Source organism: Oenanthe melanoleuca, chromosome 5 (genome assembly GCF_029582105.1).
Source record: "Oenanthe melanoleuca isolate GR-GAL-2019-014 chromosome 5, OMel1.0, whole genome shotgun sequence".
Taxonomy (NCBI): domain Eukaryota; kingdom Metazoa; phylum Chordata; class Aves; order Passeriformes; family Muscicapidae; genus Oenanthe; species Oenanthe melanoleuca.
The window spans coordinates 14,587,951-14,615,419 of record NC_079339.1 but is presented as its reverse complement, the minus strand read 5'-3'; the positions used below and the strand labels follow the sequence as shown (position 1 = coordinate 14,615,419).

Here is a 27,469-nt window from a genome sequence, read left to right as displayed (position 1 = left end):
TTGGATGATGGTCCTGTTTCTTTACCTGGTATCACACTCTTCATTTAGAGAAGCTACCAACTGCCAGGACACTTGAACTTCAGACCCAGGACCTGCCAGGAAGTCTGAATGAGAGGTGAACACCATTCCAGGGAGCTCCAGTGACTGCAGCACACAACTGACTCAAGTGCCACCCCAGAGAATGGGAGCCCACTTTCCATTTATAAAGCCCTTCTAAGTGAAATGGGTATTTTAGCAAATTAATTTTATTCCAAAACCCAGTAAAGAAAAAATAAGACCAAAAGTGCTCTAGGATGATGCTTTTTAATTGTTATTTTTGTATTTTTAAGAACAAATCAAACCATTAAAAATATTACAGACATGTACTGAAATTTCCTGTACAACAAATATGAAAACAATAAAATTTGTACATCAGTTCAAGATATTCAACAGTCACTTATTTGAAACACATCAACTTTTCCCTTCTTAAGCAGGCCCCAAATGAGAAGAAAGAGTAAAACAGAAATGCAAAAGATGCAATTGTCACACAGTGGAGCTTTCAGTGGACAGCTTTAACTAAGCAACAGTGAGAGAAAACACTGACCAAAGAGACAGATCTCAGCAATTATAACAGAGAACATCAGAGGGCAGGGAGCAAACTTTTGCAGGAATTCAAGTCATCTTGACCAAGACACATCCACAGGGTAGTGGAGCATGACCTGTAGTCCTTTTCCTGCAGAGACATCCTATAAGGAATGTCCTACTTATTCACACTGACACTACGCCCAACTTTATTTTTACAACAGTTGAAGCCTTACCAACTTTTTCCATCCATACACAGAATCAAGAAGTCATTTAATGCAAACCTTCAGTCTCTTCTCACAGCTTCCAAAACAATGAGTTTTGGAAACCCACCTGCATACAGTTCTTTAAAAACGGATACTCATTAGATGATGGCACACAAGAGAATTTGATGCCTGCTTCCAACACCAAAATAATGGGACAGATCCATTTGTTTTCTGTAAGAGGATCTGGGCAGTGGTTAGGCAGAAACACATACTGTCCTAGCTCATTTTCTGATGTTCTGCTGGAACAGAATAGAAATAACATCATCCAGCATGGAAGACTCATCTCCCTCTCCTCTATGCTATACAAAACAAGGGCCTTCTGAAGCAAAAGAGCACTTGCCACCCTAAGGCAGCAACTTCTTGGGAGACCTGGAACAACGAATACTGGCTCTGTGCTCTGCACAGATGTGCAGTAATTAAAAGAGTAAGAGAGTTAAAGAAAACAACATGACTGTAAAGGGCAGACTTTCCTCCCTCCCAGTTCTTTTGGAATGGTTCTGTTTGGTGCAAGTGGTTTATCTTTGTCATCTGACAGCAGCTTAGGAAGAATGCAAATGAGAGATCCACTTTGTGGGCTGCCAGTTTGGATGGAGCTGGGCAGGATCATGAACCTCATGATGAGGGTTTTTTGAAGTATTTCCAGAGAAAAAGAAATAAAATTATATTCAAGAACCCACAAGTGGCTGCTTGCAAAAACAAACAAACAAAAAAAAAAAACAAAAACAAAAAACCAAAACAAAACAAACAAAAAAACACAAAACAAAGCCAACCACAACAAAAAAAAAAAAAAAAAAAAAAAAAAACAACAAAAACAAACACAAAACCAAAACCTAACAACCAAAAGTGCACTGTGGTTTGTCCTCCAGTTTTGCTCACACAGCACACCACAGTTTCACACCAGGCTGTAAAAAATTCCTCAGGATATTTGTTAAGTTACAGTTGTGCACCAGGAATTCCTATGCTCTCCTTCAGCTGACATGGAACCCTGTGAGGTTGCCAGGTTCCACTGTAAAGCCACATATACTCCTAGCTTCTGTAGCTTTTCCTGACAACTCTACTACAACAAAGAAAAACCCCCAAAACAACAACAACAAAAAAGCAGCAGAATTCCAGGGACTCTGGTTATTAAACCTTCATAAGATTTTTTTCCCTGCTTTATAGCTATTCTATAGCATTATTCATAAACTTCATATTCATCTACAATGCAACCAGTGCAACGATCCAAAGATCAAAAACACACCCTCCCCCACACCCAAGCTACCTAAGTCCTTCATTGGTAATGCCTTCCTAAGTCTAACAGTTATGTACCAGCAAAATAAATCCAATCTGATCCTTGAGTTGTGAAATCAGCAAACGGGGGATTTCCTTCAGTTTCTAAAAGGACCAGCCAAAACAAAAGCAGCAGTATATTGCAAATAATTACAAAACAATTACACTGGATCAGTGAGATGCAGGCAGGTAAGATGTGTCTCAGTTTTGAATGGCTAAAACAACCAAGAAATTTGTCTTTACAGCAGAATTTTGTGCAATGTCTTTTGGTAGAAACAGTAAAGCCAGTTGATCCGTTTGGGAGTGCTTGAACATTTGGAACCTTAGTTTCAGCATTTTCACAGATTTATATACTTGAGGAAAAAACAACAACAATGATAAAAAGACACCAACCTGAGAAAAACTCTATTAGAGTGAGCATTATTCAGTAAATCAATATTGCACCTTTAAATAAATCATTATAAATTGTATAAAAAAAGGAACAGGGAGGAGCTATTCTGTCCTTCATCCACACCCCCACACACCCCCCACCCACACACATTCACAGATTCACTTGCTCTGTTTTTAACTACAGTTAAAGCTCGGAGTGACAGACCACACTCCTTTTCCTCCGGCAGAGGCACCGAAACATTAAGGCAGGGGATATCTGTGGTGAAATGCAAAAACAAAGCTCACCTCCAATCTTCTGGAGAGTCCTGCCAACAGTGCAACTACAGTTAAGTTTGACATAAGCCTTATTTAAAAATCTGTGTTCTCATTAAGAGTTTCAGTACAAAAATAGAATCTCTGCTGTTTTTTTTCCTAGAGTAGCAACTAGAAAAGGCACAATTTCCAAGTATAAATGTCCATTTGAAGGAGCCATTTGTACTCCTTTTTTTAAATAAAAAGGAACAGAAAAAAAAAAATAGATCACAGAGGCACATATCTATTAACTAAGTAACCAGATACAGTAGATAAAATATGTTCCTGAAACTTATAATTAAATATATTAAACCAACCCACCAGCCTGGTGTCTGTAAATGAAATCATATAAAATTGTAATAAAAAGCTTGTGTTATTATTTTAATATTTAAACTCTAGGCCACTGTTCAAACTGCAAATGCTATTTCACCTATCAGTACTGTTAAATTCCCAAGAAAAAACAAGATTCCTCTGTTAACTTTAAAAAGTTTTGCTTGGGTTTTGTTTGGGTTTTTTTAACATCAGTCTGCAGCTCCTGCCAGCATTGTGTTTTTCCTCTTGCAGATCACACCTTTGAATGCAGACAGAACTGGAGGAGCCACAAGAGACACTGCACATAATCCCAGAAAACACAAGTTGGACACCTCCTGGAGGCACTGGGTTCCTTCTATGCATGGTAGCCATTGGCCTTCCCAAAGGCTGGCCCAGGTGTGACATTTTCATAGATTGCCATTGCTGTCACATTTTGGTAGATAAGGTCAGTTTGTCTCTCTCTCTGGGATTTAATGATATCCATGACACACTGGTTTAGGAAGACGTACTGGTCCTGATGGGAGAAAGAGAAGGAAATACATTTCTAAAAAATACCTCATTTTGGAAGGAATTTTGCTTTTGAATGTAGGCTTAGGCACTGCACTGAGTGTTATCACAGCAAATGTTTTAAAGCTTATACATATAGTTTATAGAAAATAGAGCTGGAAAGGACCTCATTATATAATCTGATCAAGCCCCCCGCCCAATAAAAAAAACTAGGATCAGTTTTGCTGTTTAGAACTAGGATCTGTCATGCCTAATGCTACCCTAAAAGACTTTAATGATGGAGTTTTTACAGCCTTTTTCAAATCAGCTTAGTCCATATACCTTTCTAGATCAAAGTGGTAACTTCCATAGGAATACTTGTATTCCTGCAGAACACAAAAGAAGTCAAGACCACTTGACTTCAGATAATTCTGGCTCACAACTAAATGATAAAACCTACATGGGTAAAACTAGTCTGCAAAAAAGTCTCCTTCAGGATTTGATTCCTTCCAGCTTCAAATGCCAGTCCTACAAAGTAATCTGTAAAGATATTGCTTGGATGTACTATGGTCCTTGTCTGCAACTACTCTCGTGGGGAAGAGACAAGGCAGGAAGGAGGGAAGTTAAAAGAAGAGAAATTGTAACTCCTTAATATCTTACTGTCCTGCCATTCAGAGGATGATTATGCACAAGTGAGGGACGTGCTGCTGGATGGGGAGAGCCTCACCTCGGTCTGCACCATGAGGGGCCGGTGCATGCGGAGGTCGTACACCACTCCGTACACATCCACGCTGCTCTCCATCTCCATCTGCTGGATCAGGCGGTCGATGGCGATGAACGTCCCCGTCCTCCCGACGCCAGCGCTGCAACGACACGGACAGGCTCTTTGTGCTCCCTCTCACCCACCTGTCACTGCTGGCCTGATAAAAACCCAGGGAAGCCAGGATGATGCCTCCTGCCATTTCAGTGGCACGGGTAATAAAATCTTGGCAGCACAGAGGGGTTGCTCTTACCATCACCCAAAAGGGGATTCTCAGCCTTGCACATGCAAGGGGTTATATATATACAAGCCCTTGGAAGAACGTCTTTTCCAGCTCAGTTTTCCCGGCTAGGAGAGATGCTTTGTTCTTAGGATATCTTGTATCCCTTCCTTTGCTACCTACACAGCACTGCTAGTTTCTGAAGCACCAGGCAAAGGTTTTGGTTTGGCAAAGTAAATAGCCCACATCCTCACACAGGGAGACTTACTTTGATTTTAATACCACTGATACAGAACTGACTGTCAGAAAACCACAAGACAAAAGTCTAACAGAAACACCTTCTTCCTACCTGCAGTGCACCAGAGTAGGAGAGTCTATTGGATTCTGGCTGTTGTACTCATGAACAAGGTGCCTGAAGTTGATGAGGAGGTCTGTTGTCTCTGGCACTCCATGATCCGGCCAGGAGGTGAAATGGAACTGGCGCACCATGTGGCTCTCGGGGGTGTTGGACTGCAGGAAGAGTAGACATTAAAAAAACTAACAAAAAAGATAATGAAAACTGGCTTTAGAGGAATGACAGTTAGGTTTCTCAACATGTACACTGGGCCAAGCTCAGCTTCATCAAAGATGCCTGGTACAACTGTGCAGTGATTTGACCAGTGATATTCCAGTTTCCCTCTTTCTTCTGCTGTAGTAGAGAATACTTTGAAATAATTTCCTTTTGCTTTACTCCAAGCTCATATCTACTACATTGTATTTGCTGATGGGGCTAATTGTTCGGTCCAGAAGATATTACAGGTATCTCCATAAGCACAAGGTTATTTACACACTAACAACCAACAATCAAGGCAGTCCTCACCTTTTCTACAGTGAAGTCCCTTATGGTCCATTCTGGAAGGGCAACTTCTGAAACCATTGTCACAATAATGTCACCATAGCTCTTGGATTGTTTGTCAGGCCAGTACTGCTCACATTTTGTCTAACAAGAAAGTTAGAGTGTTAGACACACTACACACTACAATAAAACAACTCACTTTTAAATAACACCCCACCTGAAGCAAGGATAGAAAGCATGTCACCCTTCTCAAGGGCTATTCCAGGGCAAGAGATCTATCAAAATAATTCTTTAGAAAGAAGAACCCACCCTTAATGACAGTGATTCCACAACCCTATTGAGGGAACCTATTCTGGCAGTAAGCAGATACAAAAATATGGAAAATATTTTTTTTTAAAAATTGCTTTTTTAATCACTATGAGGATGGTTGTTAAAAGACAGGGGGCAGTCTCCAAACCACTAAGGTAACAACAAAATTAGAAAATTAGAAGAGATGCAGCCGCCTTCAAGGGAAAATTCAGTATTGCTAATAACATACCCGGGCTTGTTCCACACATTTTGTCAACATAACAATAGAGTAGATATTCTTTTCCCAAATCATTCGCCAAAAGTCTTCTATAGTATTGGGTAATGGACCTTGTGCAGCAATAAATGCCTTCTTTGAGTTATAGCCCTAAGAAAAAAACAAAATAAATGTGCATATATATACACACATCAGTGAGAAATAAAGCTGATTTTAAACATCATTATGAGCCCTCATGCCTACATCAGAAAAATACACATTATATTTCATTTCAGCTAATGAAGCAACTTACAGGCATATAGTTTGCATTAATATAATCACCAGTTCCAGAGCTTTGATTTGAAAGCTTAACACGAGAAATATCATCTGCAGAAAGAAAAAAGAAAAGACAATTATGAATTTTCAAACTGGAACCTTTAAGCAAAATATTATTTATCTAATGCATGGTTTCTAAATAAAAGATGTTCAATGTGCATTTTAAGAATAAAAGCTTAGGAATCATAAATAACAGTAGCCTTCAGAAAAAGGAGTGGCCAGGATAAACACTCAAAAAACACAGATTATTTTGGTTCCAAATATGGTTTGGTACTGCTAATTTATATAATTTTAACCCCACACAAAATTTACTACAGTTTTAGTTACTGGATAAAAAAAGTGATTTGCCTCTGCTGCAATGGCAGCAGATGTTTGTCCTCCAAAGCATCCTTAAGTACCTGCCACTGTTCACTTTTCAATTACTTCTAACTCCCTGGTACATTGGAATGCCCACAGGAAGTTTGACAGGACTCAGATTCTTACTTCATCTGCAAATCTGGCCAGCAGGGTCTTAATATTTCTCATAGCTCTGAACATTTATTTATTATTTATTTTTTATCTGTTGTCAACTGTTATCCTCTTGTGTTTTCAACCTGGATTGTATGTTTCTCATGAATGGAAAATTAAAGTTAAGGGAAAGTCCTTTAAAGAAGCTTTCTTAATAAATATCCTTGAGGGAAGGCTCTTTCAGGTTTGCTTATACAGTGACTTTGGGAAAGCAGCAGCCCAAATTAATTCATTTGGAAAATGATATTTAAAACCTCTGGGTACTACTAAAGCCAGATTAGCCAAAAACAACAGTTTTCACTTAAAAGCTGAACCAATAGAAGATGCAAACCCAAAGAGAAAAACTCACATGGTAAGACATTGTTGTATCTATTTTTCCCCCTGTTCTCAGGAAGTTCAGCAGCAAATTTGGGCTGCTGAACACCAGCAGACTTGAGTTCCTACAATAAAAGGAAGATTCATGAGCACCTGGTCCTGGTTAAGCAATCATACAGAAACATGACAAACAAAAACAGTCCAAACACTCATGTCCTGTACTATAAAAGTAGGCATGTTAAACTGGGATAAATGTCAATAAAAATCATCTTATTACAGAGTGGGAGGGTGACAGTAGCAAATCTGATAGAGAAGGGATTATTACAGAATTTAGGAACAGCAGCATGTTTAAAACCCACAGATGGACTTTAAAAGCCTGGAAGCAGTTTTGTGGAAACAGACATTGATATCAATGCCAGCTCCTTCTGTCCCCAAGGCAGGGAACTACTGCATAAGCTTGCAGACATTACAGGGAGAGAGGAGCAAACACATCATGAACCAACTGAAGGAAGCAAAATCTGAGAGGAAGGCAAGGTGGAACACTAGCCTGTGAAGTACAAAGAAACAGAATTTGAAGAACAAAGTCAATTAACAGCTTTGAGGTGAGAAACAGAATGAGATTCTTTAACAGCAGACATGACAACACAGAATCCTCCCTGACACTTCCTTCCTGTCCTTTGTTCCTTACCACAATTGAGCTTTAACACATGTCATAGAAAAACTATTATGTTCAGAAAGCAAATCATAATTGCTGTTTCTGTGACTGAGCTATTCACAGGTGTGGTTTGCAAATCACACCCACACACTACAGAAGTCAGTAAGATTACAACAGACCTGTCTTGATATGTATAGAAACCCCAAAACAACCCAAGATGAGAAAACTGAAGAGCAGAGAAATTATATAATGCCTCCTAGACTAACTCTGAATATGACTAGGGCAAAGATTCCTCTGGTTACAGCTCTGCCAAGCAGGCCATGCTACAAGCCCACAGTCAGAGATAATTCAGGGCAGGAAGTATTTATCATGCACTTCAACTAAATTTAGAGCTGCATAAGGGAAGGGAAGGCCCTACACAAAACTTAATCATCTCTATAAAAAAGGACCCTTCTCTTCTCCTTCAGTAAGCCTTGTGTATGCTCCATAGGAAAGATAATTTGTCTTTCCAAAAATATTTGTCATGAAGCTCTCTCCACTGAGGGCACATACCTCATACTCTTCAGCAAAACCACAGTTGGAGTCAGCTTGCTGCTTCTTAAAGTATGACTCAAAGTTCTCCACTTTAATCATTTTTGATCTAAAATGAGAAAAGCCATGTGTCAGCAACTGGTGTTAGGTAAATAAGCCATGAATTAATTCAGTTAATGTGTTAGAAAGTATGCTTTACTTACTTCTTGATTCTTCAGGAGAGGGTGAGGGGAAGAAAAAAATGCTGATTAGACACATGCAGTTGTATTTTTCATTATGTGAATCTAAGACTGAAAGCATGACTGTTAGTTGCAGCCACAAAATGGTGCCTTTACAGGGGACAGGGTATCAAGCATAGCATTTAACTGCTCTGTTAAATCAAGGAGAGAACAGTGCATCCTTCAGAAGAGGAACATCACACAAGGTGTCAGTCAGCTGCTTACTCCCACTGGATTGACCCCACTCCCTGGTGTATTTTATCCCAACCAAAGTCTATAAAAGTGGGATTTCATGGGATGTTCTGGCCACGGCTTTCCACCAGCACAAAAATTTGTGCCAGAACCAATAACACAATTTAGTTGCAGTGCCTGTGATTTTCAATAAATTGTGGTTACCCCCTCTCCATGACCAGCTTTTACAATCATAACATTATCTAGATGAATGGCTCAGCACAAAGTAGTCATTAAAAAAAAAAAAAAAGAAAAAGAAAAATTCAGGTCACAGAACATATTTTGCCTTTTTGCATTTTATCAATAATTTGGATTGTTCCCTCAGTGTGCACGAAGCCTGTGTTTCATTCAAATGTCCTGTTTCTCAAAACTATGTGGAGCATTTGTGTCTAATAGTGATTTATGAAGTGAACACAAATCCCTGTGGTGGCTCTAGAAGTCTCAATCAACATGATTATTTTTAGTCTGTGTGCTGGCATCTTTCAGTTCCACGAGGAACTAATACTTCAAAAATTCTCTATAAAACTGCACCAGTTTTCTAAAACTTGTACCTGAGAAAACAAGTATCCGAGTTGTAATTTTTGCAAATATCACTTGAGCTCAGAAAATACCATGAGAAAAGATATGAACTTACTTAATTGGAGAAAAAGACACGTCAGCATTTCTTTTATCTTTCCTATAATGTGAAAGAAAACAACACAATACGTTCACAGTAGAATTCAACAGAATTTATGAGATTTCTTATCTGTTTCCTGTGCCTGTTGAGAACAATTTCTTTAAAAAGCATCTTTTTCTATGAAAAAAATCCACTAACTCCCGAGGCAAACTTTTATGCCTGGAATTAAAAAAAAAAAAAAAAAAAAAACAAAAACCAAAAAAACCCCCAAAAAACAGAAAAACATGCCAACAACAACAAAACAAAGAAACAAAAACAAGACAACCAAAACTTCATCTTTCTTTTGGTGATGTTGTGCAAAGGGACTGCTGCTTTCTGTTGAACCAGAGTATAAAGCCTGGACACAAAGCACATATTTTGGTGGAATATGTACACATGAGGGATCTGCACCACTGATAACTTCAGTAAAACTGCTATAACTCCAGAATCCCTGGAGGAAGTGTCCAACAACAATGTGTCAGTCATTCAGTGGTAGCTGAACGCAAAGAAATGTTACTAGCTTTAAAGGAACCTCTTCCCATGCGTTGTACACAGCTATCAGACACAACTGTAAAAATAACAGTTAATCAAAGCAGCAAAGAAAACTGGACCAAGGGCCCTACGGCTAAGTTCACAGAAAGGATGTAAAACATGGTCAGAAGCAGGAAAAAGCCTTTGTGGGCTCTTAATTCCAGATCATTTGCACAAGATAAGCAACTGAGAGACCAGCTCAAACTCATCAGCTCCTGGAAATTCCAGAAAAGAAATTTCATATAACAAACCATAAAGCAATTAAAAAGAATGACTGGTGGGTAATTTAAAATCAAACCATCTAAGGTGCAATTACACCCAATTACTTTTAGCACAATAATTTGAGATGTTTGCTCACTTGTGACTGAATGACTTCATCACTGTTCATGAATGGTGAGGCACTGGCACAGGCTGCCCAGAGAAGCTGTGGATGGCCCATCCCTGGCAGTGTCCAAGGCCAGGCTGGATGAAGCTCTGAGCAACCCAGGATAGTGGGAGGTGTCCCTGCCCATGGCAAGGGGAATCGAACTGGATGATCTTGAAGGTCCCTTGCAACCCAAGTCATTCTATGATTCTATAATTGTGTTCTATTTTTATTTTGTTTAGCTCTTGTCAACTCATTAGTTGGTAAATATGGGCTTAAATGAAGTAATTAATCTTGTGGCTTGATACTTCAACTCTAATATGTAACATACAAACAACATTCTAATGTAACAAATTTAAAGCGTCTTGACAGACATGTATCATGACAGAGTCCTTTCAGGAGAAAGATACTAAAGTGAAACTCTGTTGCTCCTCAACACAACCATACAACAAACACACATTACCTTCTCCTTCTCCAGAATATGAACCCCCCTATAGCGACTACAGCAAAGATAGCCAAGAGGCATCCAATAACCACTCCAGCAACAACACCTGATAAAAGAGAAGAAGTATTACTCATTTGCCTCCTCAGTAACTTCTAACTGAATAAATATGCTACAGCAGAACCTTGCAAATGGCTAACCAAGAATGCTCCACTCTGTTGTCCTTTGGCAGTACCAGTATTGAAACCTCATTAAGGATAAAAACCAGAAACTATTAAATTAATAGAAAATTGGGATCAAAGCACCAGTGTCTGTATTCCAATACACCTGCTTCTAGTTTAACAGAGCTGTGAGGCCAGCAGTTGTTATACCAAAATCTCACAAAATCCTCCAATCCCCTTCAGCATGCCACCAGTAGCATGGCTTTTGGCTACTCCCACAGTGGAATCTTACACGGAAAAAAGGGATGGCCCACAGACCTAGCAAAGTATGAATCTACAGAGCAGTGCCTTGCAAAGCTAGGAACAAGTCATACAGAGAAACCAACAGGTGTTTTGGTATTATGAAACTTGCCATAATTAAGGAATCTCCACATGCTGTGTATGTGCCAAGCTGCCAGCCCTATAGTTATTTGACATTAACTATACCTGGATCCTGGGGTAGTAGAACTGGTTCAGAACAGGGTGAAAATGATACATAACTATCTTGCCCCTCAATCATGTTGGCCACAAAGGTTATATTAGTGAAACCTGCAACACATGCCCTGTTGAAAAGGAAGAGAAAAAAAAAAAAAAACAAAAAAACAAAACCAGGTACATTATAGGGTTTTAACAGCCTTTAGCAAGATCTGTAATCTTTCCATTAGTTTATCTCCCAGATTTCAACAGCAGAAAACTTAGCAATAGAGTGGTTTGAAATATATACCTGTATGAATGAAGAGGGATCAGTGGTCCATTTTCATAGCCATGCATTGTGTTTCCTTTGCCTACATTAATGATGTTTTTACCATTCTGAGAACGGGAAGAATGTGATTCTGCTGGCTCTGTTTTTATGATATATGTAACATAGGCAGTTGTCTTTTTCCTCTTAAAATCTTTGTATGTGTTGTTCAATTTAGACTTCAAAGACTCAGAACCTTCAGGAAAAAACATGAACATGGATATAATTAATTTCCTGGTTTTGTATCATTTGGCACAGTAGCTGAGTTGGTCACATTAACCACAATTGTCATTATTCCACAAGTACTGCCTAAAATGAAAGGCTGAGACAGATCATCTCAGAAACCTCTTCTACTAGTGCAATCTATCCACCACCTCTCCCCAGTATTATTTGTTTTAACTTGCTATTGGTTTTACTTCTGCTGTCTATAGAAGAGCTTCTGAATAAAGGTACATGAGCGTTGGAACCAGGCATCCTCATGGACAGACTTCACCAGCCAAGTCAGCTATATCCATATGTGTTCTATCAATTCTTGTATGCAGAGAGGAAAATGCAAATGGTGCAGAAAAAAAAAAAATCCATCCGTATTTGTGCTACCCAAACAGCATCAGGCCTCATTTAGGGTGACACTAAACCTGTCCTGACCTTGTTCCTTTTCTGTCCTACAAGAAAGCTCACACCTAAACTGTAAGAGATGAAAGAGGTAATTCCTGCCTTTCCTTGACAAAGACAAATACTGGACAAAATAATGGTCAGAACAGTTTCCCCTTCAGAAGATTAAGAACAGGCTACCACAGTGAGCAGTGACCAACAGGACGGTATTTGCAGAACAGCACCAATTGACACTCTGTTCTTATAGCAGATGAACCCTAGAACCTTGAGGCAATTATACAATTGAGGCACATGTAACCTAAGAGGTAATCAACCCAACAGTTGTCCAACAACTCAAGAGAAAACCAACTGAAAAATCTTCCCAGCGCTGAGGGAGAATGAAGAAATCACTCATTGGGCAGAAGTTTGCCCTCTACTGACTTTTAGCCTTTACAAAGCTAACAAGCAGCAAAGCTCTTCTCAACTGCAACTCTGTAGCAACAGGGTGCAAAGAAACTGTTCTAAAGCACTAACTTGGTTCCATTAAAAGCAGATGAGGCGCAATTAACTCAGCTGCCTAGAAATTGCTGTGCAATATACCTGAGATACATTATGCTCTGTCTTGTCCCTAGTTTCCATTCCAACAGGATGTACATCCCTGATTATACCTGCAGTTCCTCGTAGATGCCTTGAATACCACCCTACAACACTTCAAACAACCTTAGACACCATTTCTTACACGACAGAATAAAGTCCCCTCTGTCTATCCTAAAGGTAACCATGATTGGTGTAGAACAAAGAAACACATCTCAAGAATATTTGTGCTACTTCAACAATAAAGCTGAAGAGATGCCTGGCTGTAAGGCTGTCTTCTGCTCCCATCAAAGCACTCACTCTAATTTACAAATGTGGGCAACCTTACTCCCTTATTCCTCTCAGTCACATCCTACAAGTCCTCCTTGAATACCTTCCAATCCAAGCCACACAGAAGAATCCACCAAGTCTTGTGACAGATTAGGACTGGCTCAAGTTACAAGCAGAGCTGCATGCAAGAGATTGGCATTCAAATTAGCAATTCTGGGGCAGCTGAGTAGGCATGTGAAAAATGGGAATTTTCTGTACTGACGTGATGCAACATATATATATATACATACATATACACACTCACACAAACATGCATTTTTTGGATACATATTGCAATGGAAAATTGTTGAAGAAAAAGCTATAATCAAAAACCTGAAAAGTGAATTTCCAGTGTTGTAACAAAGGATAAGCATGAATGTCAACTCCCACTTGGCAGAAACTGCCTCCTTCAGAAACTTTATTCCTCCAGTGCACTGGCAAAAATGAACAGTTGTTCAAGCAGAACCTACGCTGCAAAACTAAGTTCCTTAATTTGATGATATATCACTAGACATTCACCTATCAGAGACATTTCTCAGTTTTGATGCTTTAAATAGACCAGTCTGATAGGCTACCCTTTAGTTTTCCATGGCATTTAACTTCTATTAAAGCTGCCAATGATATTTAAGCCTTCCACCCACATCCCATCTCTCAAAGTGTTTCGAGTAAAATCAGGAAAAAAGCTCTTTTCCTTTTAAAACTTTACTGCAGGCATCTTTCAGCTGAAGAATAAAGGGGAAAAAACATTCCATATTACAAAGCTGTTCCACTAGCTGCTCGGAAAATTATTCTGTGGGGAAAGAAAGGATACTACACTATCTTGGGGAAGGGAATCACTGGGAATTCAAAGGTGACAACAGCACAAGGATAATACATTTGAGATTTATGCACAAAGGCAAGTCAGCAGGAAAAGACTGAGTGAAAACAGGCACCTTCTGAAAACAAGGAATGACCTGACTCAAGCAAGCAAGGTATTTGCTTCACGAATTCCAAAAAGTCATTGGAAATTCTGAGTCTGCTTTTTCTTTCTGTTTAACACCTGTTTAGAGTGTAAACATAATGCTGCCTGGTAAATTGTTTCAGCTACATGGTAATATTATAAACATCTTACTTTGATCTTCTGTTGTAATCATTACTGCGTAGGCTTCTAATGGACCATTCAGTGAATCAAAATCAGAGAATTCAACAGACAACGAGCTGTGGCTGATGGCCTTGACTGAAGGAACTTCGGTTGGAGGAGGTGGGTCTATCAACAAAAATATTTTTTAGTACATTAACCACTGATAAAAGTTTTCCAACAAGAAAAGGCTGTGATACCAATACTATTCACATAGTGCGTATTTATTGTGCTTCACATTAGACTGTGAATTAATGTAGTGTTTTATTCATAATCAGCAGGTTGATGATGTAGTGCATAACAAGTCTGGTCTCCTGCAATCATGATGTTGATGTTTTTGTTCTACAAGTACCTTTCATTCTTAGATCTTAATGCTTACCAGTAATGCTGGTGTGACATGACTTGGTCACTGGAGAGCTTTCATTGCCATTTGAAAGAGTTATGATAGTAACATCATAGGTGCTGAAAAAATCTAAAGGTGCTGTTTCGAAGGTTTGCTCAGAGCCTTCTACCGTGCAACGTGGAGCTGAACTCTCTGAAATATTAGATATTTTAATTCTGAAGCCAGAGTTGTTACCAGAAGGACACTTCCACTTCAGCATTAAGAAAGGCTCCTTGGCTACTGGTTCACACTGAAATGCATCCACTGAGACAGGTACTGCCAAAAGAAAAAAGAACAAAAAAGGAGAAGTAATAAATCAAGCCTTGCCCTTAATAGAAAAAGCTGTTTATTTGTATGGTATTTGCATAAATGCTTGGAAAACTTCAGTATTCCCTTCCCCTTTTAAAAGATGCCTACATGGCACCTACTGCCTACACAAGGACTTGCTACCCCACGAGGAAGACCACTATTTAACACAGTACACAGACCTATTCTGTGCTCTTAACCTTTAATTCTGTAAAGCTCTTAGTGGCCAACAAATAAGAGAATTAATTTAATCTCTGTCCATCAAGAGCACAGCAGTAGCCATCCTTAAAAGCAGCAACTATAACAACTCAGTTTGGGCAAGAGTCTTCTAGAACAAGATGTAAAAACTGCAACCTTATGACCAGATACAGTATTACACTGAGCACTGAGAAGAAAGGTTCCTCTAAACTAAACATCTTGTGAAACTTGGCCTTCAGGGCCAAAATACTTATAAATCTACAATTACAACACACACCAAATTTATTTCCTCTCTCAGTAAGGAAGTATTTGGTACTTTCAAATACAGGAGTAATAGACTCATCTATTAAATTATTTTGTTGTTAGGGGTATTCTTTTAAGAAACCAAGGAGAAGCACAATTGTGTACCAGAATAAATAGATTTAGTAAAAATAGATGTGAGTGACTGGGACTTATTTCTACTGCATTTTATAAACATTTATTTTTTTCAGTAACACCATCAGTTATTCCTACAAATACAGTAAAATTATACAAGATTACAGGCAAACTCCAGAACATCACCTGTGACACCTGGTGACAAGGGATGCCTGATTTCTAGAGAAGTCATAATTTTGATATCTATCCTGTAGGAATAGTTAGATGAGGTATCATCAGTGCTCCATGGGAAATGTCAGAGACCAGCATACTCTACCCCGATATGGAAAAAAAAAGCTGGGCTCTGCGAAAGTCACAAAGACTCCAGAAATACTCAGGAATATTTTGTGACAGAGGAAAAAAAGCAAAGGCATAACCACGCTTTCATGCTGTAGTCAGACTCAGAATTTTGAGTAGCCAAGCAGCACCTTCAGAGTACCAGTAACTCTCCAAGTCCATCCCAGAACCCCTTTGGAAAACCCACTTGGGAGCTCTGGGCCACATTCATTTCACCTCAGTCAAAATGGGACAAAACAAAGGAAAGGACAAAGCAGCACAACAAGGAGGAAAATGCAATGCCTAACATGAGGAATGCAGCAGTAACTCAGTCTTCTCCTGTTGGCTGATGGGTTGAGCAAAGCAGCAGGACTGACAGCCACACTATCCAGTGCTGCCCAAGCCCAGGTGCATCCATGGGCCCTCCAAAGGGAGGAGTTCCCCAGGCATCATGCACACACTGTAGGAGGCCTTCCAAATAAGAACCTGAGTGCCTCACCCAGAGGAAATAGAGGGCAACAAAACCCCCAGCTCAGAAGCACCTTCCACACAGTACTATTGCTGACTCCAGCTACGCTGTGTGCAGCACTTCTGCCTAACATAATATAGTATTTCAAACCCTGGGCAGGTGGGCAGAGCCCTGTCCTGCACAGCAAAGCACAGACCAACAGGAACAAGGATGCCAGAAACTGTGACTTACTTGTATACACCTCTGTGGACACGCCTTCTCCTTTTGTCTCATTATCAGCTGCTACAGCAAATACTGTGAAGTTGTACAGTGTCCCAGAGATTAACTCGGTAATTTCTGCTTTGGTGTCACTGAGTGTCAGGCTCTTCACAAATGTATCATTAACAAACTCTATCCTGTATGTGTAGGTGGCAGAAGCAATGTCATTCACCTCCCATTTTAAGGTGACAGAAGTCACATTAATGGATTCTGCTGTGAGATCAAGAACCTGGCTGGGCCCTGTGAAAGGCAAAGCAACAAGTCATTAACCTGCAAGAACAGCTGCTCACAGAGTTGCAAACAAGAAACAGCCACACCAGGCCTTCACTTCCCTCACACCATCCATGGTCCAGACTACAGGAGCACCCCAACAGCATCACCAGGCACTCCTGGAAGCTTGCACCAGTGGGAAGCTAAAACAGAATTGATGGAATGGAACCTTGAGTTCCATCTCGCTTGGTACTCTAAAGCACAACACATCACTACAATGCTAGAGCTCCCAGGATTTTGTTCAGGAATTCAGAGACATAGTCAAGAGAGATATGATTTTGCAGGGACACTGGAGAGAGGCGATTGCTGTGTATCTGTGTACAGCAAAAGTTAAGGAACTCCAAATACCACTAAAAGAAGAACTGAGGTGATGAAAGGTAGCAAAAGAGCAGCCTGCCTAATTCATGCCATGAATGCCCTCCTGAGCCAGTATCATCTAAAAGTTCATTCTGCTCCAACCACAGGAACCCAAATCACAGTATCTCTATATGGGAGCCCTTTAAAAGAATGTTGTGAGGCCCTGATCCTCCAAGAAGTGAAGGCAACAGATGCACTTACAAAAATCCCAGACCAGAGAGGACATTCTTGGGAAGAGCTCATTGTGTCCCAGGCTGGGTAACCAACTTCAACAATCACTGTTTTTGAGATGTTTAACACGATGTTTCAAACAATGCTACATCTCTTTCACACAAACATCTCGACTGCAGGCAGGCAAAGTACAGCACCTCTGCCTGCAACACTATTAAATTTCAGGCCACGGGCAGAGCCTTGTGCTGCACAGCAAAACACAGATCACCATCAACAGCAATGCAAGAAATTGTGACTTACTTGTGTACAGCTCTATGGACACGCCTTCTCCTTCTGTCTCATTATCAGCTGCTACAGCAAACACTGTGAACTTGTACAGTGTCCCAGGGATTAACTCGGTAATTTCTGCTTTGGTGTCACTGAATGTCAGGTTCTTCACAAGTGGATCATCTGTACCATTTAAAAACTCTATCCTGTATGTGTAGGTGGCAGAAGCAATGTCATTCATCTCCCATTTTAAGGTGACAGAAGTCACACCAATGGAGTCTGCTGTGAGATTATCAACTGGGCTGGGCCCTATGAAAGGCAAAGCAACAACTCATTAACCTGCAAGAACAGTTGCTCACAGACATGCAAACAAACACAGCCGCACCAGGCCTTTGCTTCCCTCACACCTCTCATGGCCCAGAGTGCAGGAGCATCCCCACAGCATCACCAGGCATTCCTGGGGGCTTTTGCATTAATAGCTGGCTAAGAGGAAATTGAGAAAAAGCCATCTCAAGCATGACTCATTTTTCTTTCACAGGCAAAGGCAAGAGTGAGGCAAAGGCCATGCTGGTGTTACCACTTGCAGGGTTTTACCTGGCAAGCCAAAAAGCTAGACAGGAAGGAGAGAACAGGTAAGGGGAAAGACACTGGTGGTAAAACTATGTACAGCAAAATATAAGGAAGATGAAATATCACTAGAAGAGGATTAGAGGTGATGATTCAGACACTCTTCTCCAGTCCTCATACCCTGCACTTCCCTTGCATAGGAGCAAAACCAGCTCTAGACCTTCTGGAGACACTGTCTCCAGCTCCCTATTCTTTCTCCATCTTGAAAAGAGGGCAATTAGCCATTGCAGACAGACAGAACAGAGGAGACTTTCAGGCACCGACTGATCAGCTAGGATCATACAAGCAGGCACAATTTAGGAAAGCACAGATGACAAGAACAGCCATCAATTTGCCTTCAAATGCAGTCTTTGGAATGATCAGGCTGGGCTACCACCTTGCAAGCCAGCTCCAAAATGGTCCCTTCAACCCTATACGTCAAGACTTTTAATACTCAGCATGGCAAGGTGCTGGATGGCCAAAGGAGTTCCCCTGACCTAGCACTGCCTGAATCTCTCTCCTGGCTGCACCACGATGGCAGCTATAGGCCCCCAAATCACACAAGTCCACCCAGCACAATATGCTTTCTGTGGAACCCTCTTACAATGAGAATCTCAGGCCCCCATACTCTAGGAAACAAATGCAAATTCCCCTTTGCCATATTTGCAAGAGATTAGTGCTCAGAGAAAAGTCCCTTCTCTTTGTTGACAGTCTTGGAGCAAGCTTTACCAACAGCTTTCTACCAGGGCAATTCTGCTTCTACACTAACATCTGATGCTTGGAGAGTGGCCATTTCCAGCTCCAGGATGGAATCATCACCTCTGCCTGCAACAGTCTCTTGGGCCGGTAAGCACAGTCTCACACTACACAGAAAAGCACAGAGCACCAGGAATAGGGAAGCAAACAACTGACTTACTTGTATACAGCTCTATGGTCTCTCCTTCTCCTTCTGTCTCATTATCAGCTGCTACAGCAAACACTGTGAAGTTGTATGGTGTCCCAGGGATTAAGTCAATAATTTCTGCTTTGGTTTCAATGGATGTCTGATTCTTCACAAGTGGATCATCTATACCATTTAAAAACTCTATCCTGTACATGTAGGTGGCAGAAGCACTGTCATTCACCTCCCATTTTAAGGTGACAGAAGTCACATTAATGGATTCCGCTGTGAGATCAAGAACCTGGCTGGGCCCTGTGAAAGGCAAAGCAACAACCTGTCAAAAACAGAAACAAAGAAGCACAGCCACATTTCCCTATTCCACACACAATGAGAATCACTTGGAGCCAAGCATCACTTCCCTGTTTCAGGCACTTACACAGGCATCTCTGGAAAGGTCATAGGGACTTTGGGTGATACTCTATTTAATTTCATGTGCAACAATTACTTTTTTCAACAGTGATTTTCCAGACAGAGAAACAGATGGAAATCAGGGAAAAAAACAGTCCAAGCTGATCTTGGTCTGTTAAGTCAAAATCATGCCCACAAGTCTCAATTTGAGACCTTCAGCCTAAACTCTCCTCAATATCAGGAAAAAGAAATGGGCTGCTTGAGCAGGTCCAACAGCTGGCTGTGTCTGCAAACCTGACTCAGCACCAATCCCAGACAGATAAAACTCATCGCAGGCAGAATAGACAAGCTTTTCAACACAGTAGCAGCTCCTCTAAATTGCTTAGCAGATACACCGCCTATTCTCTTTGCATTTCTGAGCTAGACAAAAAAATAGTGTCTGCTCCTATCCCATCTATCTGGTCTGGGAAAAAAGGTGCCCTGGAACAAAGACAAGACTGGCACCACACTTGATAGTGCAACCCTAGGAAGTGAGTCAGTCACAGGCCACATGAACCTCAGGCCCCAGACTCTGCAAAGAGCTCAAAACAATCTTTAGGAAGAGAATGACTCTGTGACAGTGGCACCACATCGCTGCAAAGCCACATCTTTTGGTATGAGCTGTGACAACCCACTCCCAGAGGTGGTGAGGAGTCTGTTCAGACCTCAAGTATCTAGGAAAAGTCATGCTGTGGTAGCAGCTGGATTTCTATAGTCTTGAGCAGACATGCAGATGAAATAACTGATTTACAGGTGGCACAAACAAGCACAGAGACAATTTCAGTCCTTTTGCAAAGACCATTGCATGCAAGCACACGCACAGCTGGAGCAAAAAAAGCAACATCACAACAAGAAATAGGAAAAAGGTAGAAATCCAAAGAAAGAAAGCAGAGGAATTTGGTACAAACAGCATGGTTACTTGCAATTCTAGGCACCATTTCCTTACTTGTATACTGCTTTATGGTCACTCCATCTCCTTCTGTCCCATTCACATCACCTGCTACAGCAAATACTGTGAACTTGTACAGTGTCCCAGGGATTAGGCCAGTAATTTCTTCTTCAGTTTTATTGGTTTCCAGGTTCTTCACAAGTGTACCATCTGTACCATTTATGACCTCTATCCTGTAGGTGTAGGACTCAGAAGCACTGTCATTCACATCCCATTTTAACTTGACAGAAGTCACATTAATGGATTCTGCTGTGAGATTATCAACTGCATTGGGCCCTGTGAAAGGCAAAGCAACAACTCATTAACCTGCAAGAACAGCTGCTCACAGACATGCAAACAAAAACAGCCACACCAGGCCTTCACTTCCCTTGTGGTCCAGAGTGCAGGAGCACCCCCACAGCATCACCAGGCATTCCTGGGGGCTCTTGCACCAGTGGGCAGCTAAGACAGAGCTGAAGACAAGCCATTCTGAGTGGCCTTCATCTCCCTTTGACACTCCAAAATAGAGGCTTTGGGTACCACTGAAGCAGAGCTCCCAGGGAATCCAGACAGGTGGACAGGAAAGGGATGGGTATGGTTGGCAATAAAGGCAATCTCAGTCTGGTTGATTGGTTGGTTTTCAGTTTAGTTCTATTTGTGGAGGATCTTTTGTTTCATGGTAGGTGGTTAAAGGGAGTTTGGTGTCTAATAAGTAAATAGATAAATCTAAGTTTTGTTTCTTTTCTACACAAACCACTCATTCTTAGCATCTGGCCCAGGTAAGGCTCCTATTAAATTACAAGCTCAGGCAGGTGGGCAGAGCCCTGTACTGCACAGCAAAGCACAGACCACTAGCAACAGGATTGTAAAAAATTGTAACTTACTTGTATACTGCTCTATAGTCACTCTTTCTCCTTCAGTCTCATTATCAGCTGCTACAGCAAATACTGTGAAGTTGTACAGTGTCCCAGGGATTAAGCCAGTAATTCTTTCTTCACTTTTATTGGTTTCCAGGTTCTTCACAAGTGTACCATCTGTACCACTTACAACCTCTATCCTGTAGGTGTAGGACTCAGAAGCACTGTCATTCACATCCCATTTTAACTTGACAGAAGTCACATTAACAGATTCTGCTCTGAGATTATCAACTGGGCTTGGCTCTGTGGAAGGCAGGACAACCACCTGTCAGCCTGCAAGAACAGCTGCTCACAGACATGCAAACAAGAAACACAGCCACACCTATGCCTCACTGAGCAGCTAAAAGAGAACTGAAGACAAGTCATTCGGAGGGGCATTCACGTCCCTTTGACACCCCAAAACTTAAGCACAGGCCATTGCAACTACCCTCATCCAACTACCTGACCACCTCATGCCTCACCAAAAGTTAAAGCATATTACTGAGTATTGTCCAGATGTCACAAACACAGAAGGGCTTGGGGCACTGACCACCTTTCCAGGAAGCCTATTCCAGTGTTTGAACCCCCTGTCAGTAAAGAAATGCTTCCTAATGTCAAGCCCAAACCTCCCCTGAGGCAGCTTTGAACAATTCTCACTCATCATATCTGGACACCAGAGAACAGAGATCAATCCCTTCCTCTGCATTTCCTCTCCTGAGGAAGCTGAGGAGAACAATGAGAGCACCCCTCAGCCTCCTTTTCTCCAATCTAGATAAGCTCAAAGCCCTCATCTGCTCCTTACAGGACAGGTCTTGCACCCTTTTACCACCTTTCTTGCTCTCCTCTACAGGTATTCAAGGACCTTCACATCCTTCTTTAATTGTGGGGCCCAGAACTGCATCCAGTATGTATACAACTCCTGCACCCATACCTTTGATAAATGTCAAGCAGCCCTAGGACTGAGCCCTGAGGGCAGCACTGGTGACTGCTCACCAGCCAGACACAACCCCATTCACGGGAACCCTGGGAGCCCTGCCCTACACCCAGCACATCATGAATCCCCTCATCCCACAGCTGGACAACCTGTCCAGAAGGATACTGTGAAGGACAGTACCAAAAATCTCACTAAAATGCAGAAAAAACCACATTCACCATCTTCCCTTCGCCACCAAGTGGGTGGCCTTACCACAGAAGGATCAAATTAATTACACGGGACTTTCCCTTTGTGAGCCATGTCCATGGCACCCAATGACTGCATTGTTCTTTAAACACTTTTCAACAGGACTCAGTACAATCTTCTCCATAATTTTTCCAGGAATTGAGGTTGGTCTAACAGACCTGCAGGTTCCTGGGTCTTTCCTCCACCCTCCTGGTAAACAGGAATAACAGTGGCTGGCAGAGACCTCCCCAGGCTCCCAGGCCTTTGCTAGCTGATGGAGAGGGGTCCTGCTGGAACACCAGTGAGGTCCTTCTGTACCCAGGGATGAATCCCAACAGGCCCCATGGACTTTGAACATCCAGCTGACACAGCTGGTCCCTCACACTTTCAGTGTCCACAAGGGGAAAGTCACTGTCCCAGCACTCATGGGGATCAGGCAGAACAAGGTCTGTCAGTATCACCAAAAACTGAGGGAGAATACACACTGAACACCTCTGCTTTTTCCTCATCCCTACTGAATGAAGTGATGAAGTGACCATCTTCAACAAGGATCAGTCCAATGCTTTCTTTAGACCTCCTCTTGCTATTAATGTACTTCAATGAGCCTTTCTTGTTATCTGAAACAGCACTGGCCAGTTTCAACTGAAATTGAGCTCTGGCCCTTGGTGTCTTTTCCCTGCACGGACAAACCACAGCTCTGTAACCCTCCTGAGAAACCTGACCTCACTTCCAGAGCTCATACAATTTCTTCATCCCCTTGAGCTCCACAAGGAATTCCCTGTTCATCAAAGCTGGTTTTCTGCTCCAATTGCTTGACTTTTGACATAGTGAAATTGTCTGTTCCTGTGCTTCTAAAAGACTGTTCTTAAAAACTGAACAGCACTAGTAGATTCCTAAGCCCTCAAAAGCAGCCAGGATAGGCTGCTAAGTAGTGCCCTGAATAGCTTAAACTTCACTCTCCTGGTGTCTAGAGTAGCAACACTGCTGTGTCTCTTTTTATTCATTACACTGTAAATTTGAAACTGTCATTTAATGATCACCACAGCCAAGTCAGCCACCTACCATTTCCCATGAGTCCTACTCTATTAACAAACACCAACTCTAGGAGGGCATCCTTCCTAGATGGCTCACTGCTTATGACAAGAAATTATATCCACATGATGAGATACGAGGACAAAGAGAGGAAGCAAAGTGGATTACGTTTGCCTGGTTTTTCTTTTTGAAAGCAAGGATGCATTTCTTCTGCACCTAAAGACTCCATTGCTTAATTGACATTCCAGATTAGGCTCCAGGAACAGGACATCAGATATATACACACAGCAATTTTACATTTCAGCCCTCAGGCAGTTAAGAAGAAATCTGAGTTGTCCACAAGGAACAGGGTTGCAATAAACTGTGACTTACTTGTATACTGCTCTATAGTCACTCTTTCTCCTTCTGTCTCATTATCAGCTGCTACAGCAAATACTGTGAACTTGTACAGTGTCCCAGGGATTAAGCCAGTAATTCCTTCTTCAGTTTTATTGGTTTCCAGGTTCTTCACAAGTGTACCATCTGTACCATTTACGACCTCTATCCTGTAGGTGTAGGACTCAGAAGCACTGTCATTCACATCCCATTTTAACTTGACAGAAGTCACATTAATAGATTCTGCTCTGAGATTATCAACTGCATTGGGCCCTGTGAAAGGCAAAGCAACAGCTCATTAACCTGCAAGAACAGCTGCTCACAGACATGCAAACAAACACAGCCACACCAGGCCTTCACTTCCCTCGTGGTCCAGAGTGCAGGAGCACCCCCACAGCATCACCAGGCATTCCTGGGGGCTCTTGCACCAGTGGGCAGCTAAGACAGAACTGAAGACAAGCCATCCTGAGTGGCCTTCATCTCCCTTTGACACTCCAAAATAGAGGCTTTGGGTACCACTGAAGCAGAGCTCCCAGGGAATCCAGACAGGTGGACAGGAAAGGGATGGGTATGGTTGGCAATAAAGGCAATCTCAGTCTGGTTGATTGGTTGGTTTTCAGTTTAGTTCTATTTGTGGAGGATCTTTTGTTTCATGGTAGGTGGTTAGAGGGAGTTTGGTGTTTAAGAAGTAAATAGATAGATAAATCAAGGCTTTTTTTCTTTTCTACACAAACCACTCACTCCGAGCCTCTGGCCCAGCTAAGGCTCCTATTAAAATACAACCTGCAGCAGGTGGGCAGAGCCCTGTACTGCACAGCAAAGCACAGACCAACAGGAACAGGGATGCAAAACACTGTAACTTACTTGTATACAGCTCTGTGGTCAGTCCTTCTGTCTTATTATCACCTGCTACAGCAAACACTGTGAAGTTGTACAGTGTCCCAGGGATTAAGCCAGTAATTCTTTCTTCAGTTTTATTGGTTTTCAGGCTCGTCACAAATGTATCAGCTGTACGATTTGCAACCTGTATCTCATACATCTTGTACAAGTTAGAAGCATTTTCATTCAGCACCCATTTTAACTTGACAGAAGTCACAGTGGATTCTGCTGTGATATTATAAATCGAGCTGGGCTCTACGAAAAGACAAAAACATTTTTAATCTACAAGAAGATTTTCTGACATACATACGGCAGTCTCCTTGCTGCCATACCCAGTGTCTGTAAAACAGAAATCAGCCTGGGAAAACAATCATGCCACTTTTTTCTACTGTAAGGCAAACTTGCAAGCTCTGCCATTTACTCCAACTCCCCAAGCTTCATTTCACCTCAAGCAGTAAAGCTGTCTAGGTGCAGCAGTGATTTCTGTGCTGCCTCAGCTGTGAGCTTTATGCAATGTGCTGAGGAAGACTGGGACACACAACACACTGTCATTTTTTTCCTAAACTGGACATCCCAAATAGAGGAGCCTTTCTAGCTGCAATATTCACACACCTCTCCTGTACATGTGACACAAAACGCTTTGTGCTAGGCAGAGGACTTCAGCTGTACCCCATTCACTTATGCATTTCAAATCTGCAAATCTTTCAAATGTCACAGTGAGCTAAACTCTTTACCTGTAACCTAAAAAGCCATAATAAGCAGGGAAAGAAGCCCAAGTCTCACATGTATAAAACTGTTCCAAGGCCATGCAGCAATCACAGCATGAAACTGCTCTCCCAGTCAGGTGTGCAAATGCATTTCTTGACCTCATTCTCTACTGCAGGAAAGCAGTTGGATCCATGCCTCTGCAATGCTTACTAATTTGAACTAGAGTTCAAATGCTATCACAATATAAAGTGCAAAACACCCCAAAGATTCACATTCCAAACCAAGAACGTGCTACAGTGCTTAGATCACCTCTTGTCTCATCAAATAGTGATGCAGCCCTGATGACTCTTCCACCTGCAGAGATTCTGTTCCCACTTGCAGAGTTTACTGATATATCATCATCACTACTGGTTGCTGGTCCTGCAGTTACAATTTCTGAGCTGCAATTCTCAGTGCCTGAAAGAAGAACACAAAACTGTCTTTACAAAACTTCTGGACTTCCCATTTGCAGTACAGCCAGTTACAGATGTCATGCACAGACCCACAGCCACTTCTGTTTTCCCAGTTCTACGGGAAACTCACTACACAGTTTTACCACTTTTCCTGTTTCACCTCTCAACCTCTGTGTGATTATTTGAACTAGATTCAAGTGATTGCCACATTTTTTTCAACCATCCACTGAGTCTATACATGATTTAGATGAAAGCTATCATGACCTCTCTTTTCAGTACAGTTTTGTTTGAAAGCAGTTAAAACAACTTGCAGCCACACTCTGTGTATGCTTTCTTCATGTATTACCAAAGTTTTTTTTTGTCCTAGCATAGCAATTTTATTTCTCCCCTTCAGTATATTCCCCTCTTCCTCTCTCATATTACCACAATATGTTCCCACAAATAAGAAAGAGACATGGCTCTATATCTAGAGCCAGAAATATTACATCAATTTTACAGGCCAAAGCATAGAAAAAGTTGATTCAGATCTAAAATTTAAAGGCTAACTCATTTAACTCTGACATTCAGAATTAAGGTAGAACTTATTTGCCCACACTTTCAGAAATTTCTGCCACACATTATCTTGGCCAGTACAGCAGTTCTAGATTCACTTCAGAAATTCTTTGAAGGCATCACTTTGTGTTCTTCTCTTTTTGGGGTAAGTTTGGTTTTTATAACTTAAGTGTATTTTCCCATCTTTCTAAGCACATTACACCTGCACTTGATTTTATCAGAACTCTCTACAAAGTGAAAAGCAAAGGGATTTAAGTGCAGATTTATGTTTTTAAATATCCTTAAATGCATTGTAGGTATTACAGTCACTAAAATAACTGAGTACATATTTTTAACTGCTATTTCTAAAAAATATTTCCAGGAAGCTTTTTTTTTTTAACACTTCATTGATACTGCTTGATCTTTCTTAAAAAGAACTAAGATAAAAACAGTTATATATTAAAAAAGGGCAAGCAATAGAATGATACTTACAAGCAATTGTACATCTGACCTGGAAAACAAAAACAAATAATAGAAATCACAACTACTGGAAGCTCAAATAAGATAAGGACCAGTTTATTAACATGATGGGGAAAGAAATCTGAAAAATCTGGACCTTTAAAAACAATCTGCAAAAGACATACATAAAATTCTACTGACAAAAAAAAACACCAAAAAATAGACCAGACTAGTAGAAAAAAAAAAAATCTAAGCATGCTAGTAAAATGTTAGTTTCCACATTCTAGAACTAGTTTACTTTGCCAAAAAAAAAAAAAAAAAAAAAAGTTTGAATAACATAAGCTGGTTATTTTGCACATATAAATTTATAAACCAAAGTGATAAGATCTTAGTTAAAACACTGTTAGTATCTTTGACACCATCCCACAAATAAATGGCAGATATCAATTAGGTCTTTCTTATTAATAAGATTTTTCCTTTCATCCTTTTGCTGTATAAGCCTTCTTATTACTTCTCACAAAA

The 27,469-nt window shown here is 41.0% G+C and overlaps 1 protein-coding gene across 4 annotated transcripts in view; it reads right to left on the bottom strand.

The window, feature by feature from the left end:
* Positions 1 to 287: 287 nt before the first annotated feature.
* The window catches only part of LOC130254313 (receptor-type tyrosine-protein phosphatase eta-like), a 72,115-nt gene continuing 44,933 nt past the window's right edge, over positions 288 to 27,469 (bottom strand). Inside the window, exons 2-24 of one of the 4 annotated variants that reach the window (XM_056493710.1) lie at positions 26,981 to 26,999; positions 25,815 to 25,961; positions 24,783 to 25,052; positions 23,916 to 24,191; positions 21,341 to 21,616; positions 20,475 to 20,753; positions 19,118 to 19,393; positions 17,629 to 17,904; positions 16,504 to 16,770; positions 14,607 to 14,885; positions 14,222 to 14,356; positions 11,602 to 11,812; positions 11,325 to 11,440; positions 10,699 to 10,786; positions 9,320 to 9,361; positions 8,258 to 8,345; positions 7,085 to 7,175; positions 6,206 to 6,279; positions 5,929 to 6,063; positions 5,415 to 5,534; positions 4,905 to 5,065; positions 4,303 to 4,438; positions 288 to 3,603 (exon numbers count right to left, since the gene is read on the bottom strand). In XM_056493710.1, the coding sequence (XP_056349685.1) occupies positions 3,445 to 3,603; positions 4,303 to 4,438; positions 4,905 to 5,065; positions 5,415 to 5,534; positions 5,929 to 6,063; positions 6,206 to 6,279; positions 7,085 to 7,175; positions 8,258 to 8,345; positions 9,320 to 9,361; positions 10,699 to 10,786; positions 11,325 to 11,440; positions 11,602 to 11,812; positions 14,222 to 14,356; positions 14,607 to 14,885; positions 16,504 to 16,770; positions 17,629 to 17,904; positions 19,118 to 19,393; positions 20,475 to 20,753; positions 21,341 to 21,616; positions 23,916 to 24,191; positions 24,783 to 25,052; positions 25,815 to 25,961; positions 26,981 to 26,999 (3,921 nt within the window). In that variant the 3' untranslated portion in view covers positions 288 to 3,444. The remainder of the gene's footprint in view (positions 3,604 to 4,302; positions 4,439 to 4,904; positions 5,066 to 5,414; positions 5,535 to 5,928; positions 6,064 to 6,205; positions 6,280 to 7,084; positions 7,176 to 8,257; positions 8,346 to 9,319; positions 9,362 to 10,698; positions 10,787 to 11,324; positions 11,441 to 11,601; positions 11,813 to 14,221; positions 14,357 to 14,606; positions 14,886 to 16,503; positions 16,771 to 17,628; positions 17,905 to 19,117; positions 19,394 to 20,474; positions 20,754 to 21,340; positions 21,617 to 23,915; positions 24,192 to 24,782; positions 25,053 to 25,814; positions 25,962 to 26,980; positions 27,000 to 27,469) is intronic. The other 3 variants (XM_056493711.1, XM_056493712.1, XM_056493713.1) reach the window with 3 other exon arrangements.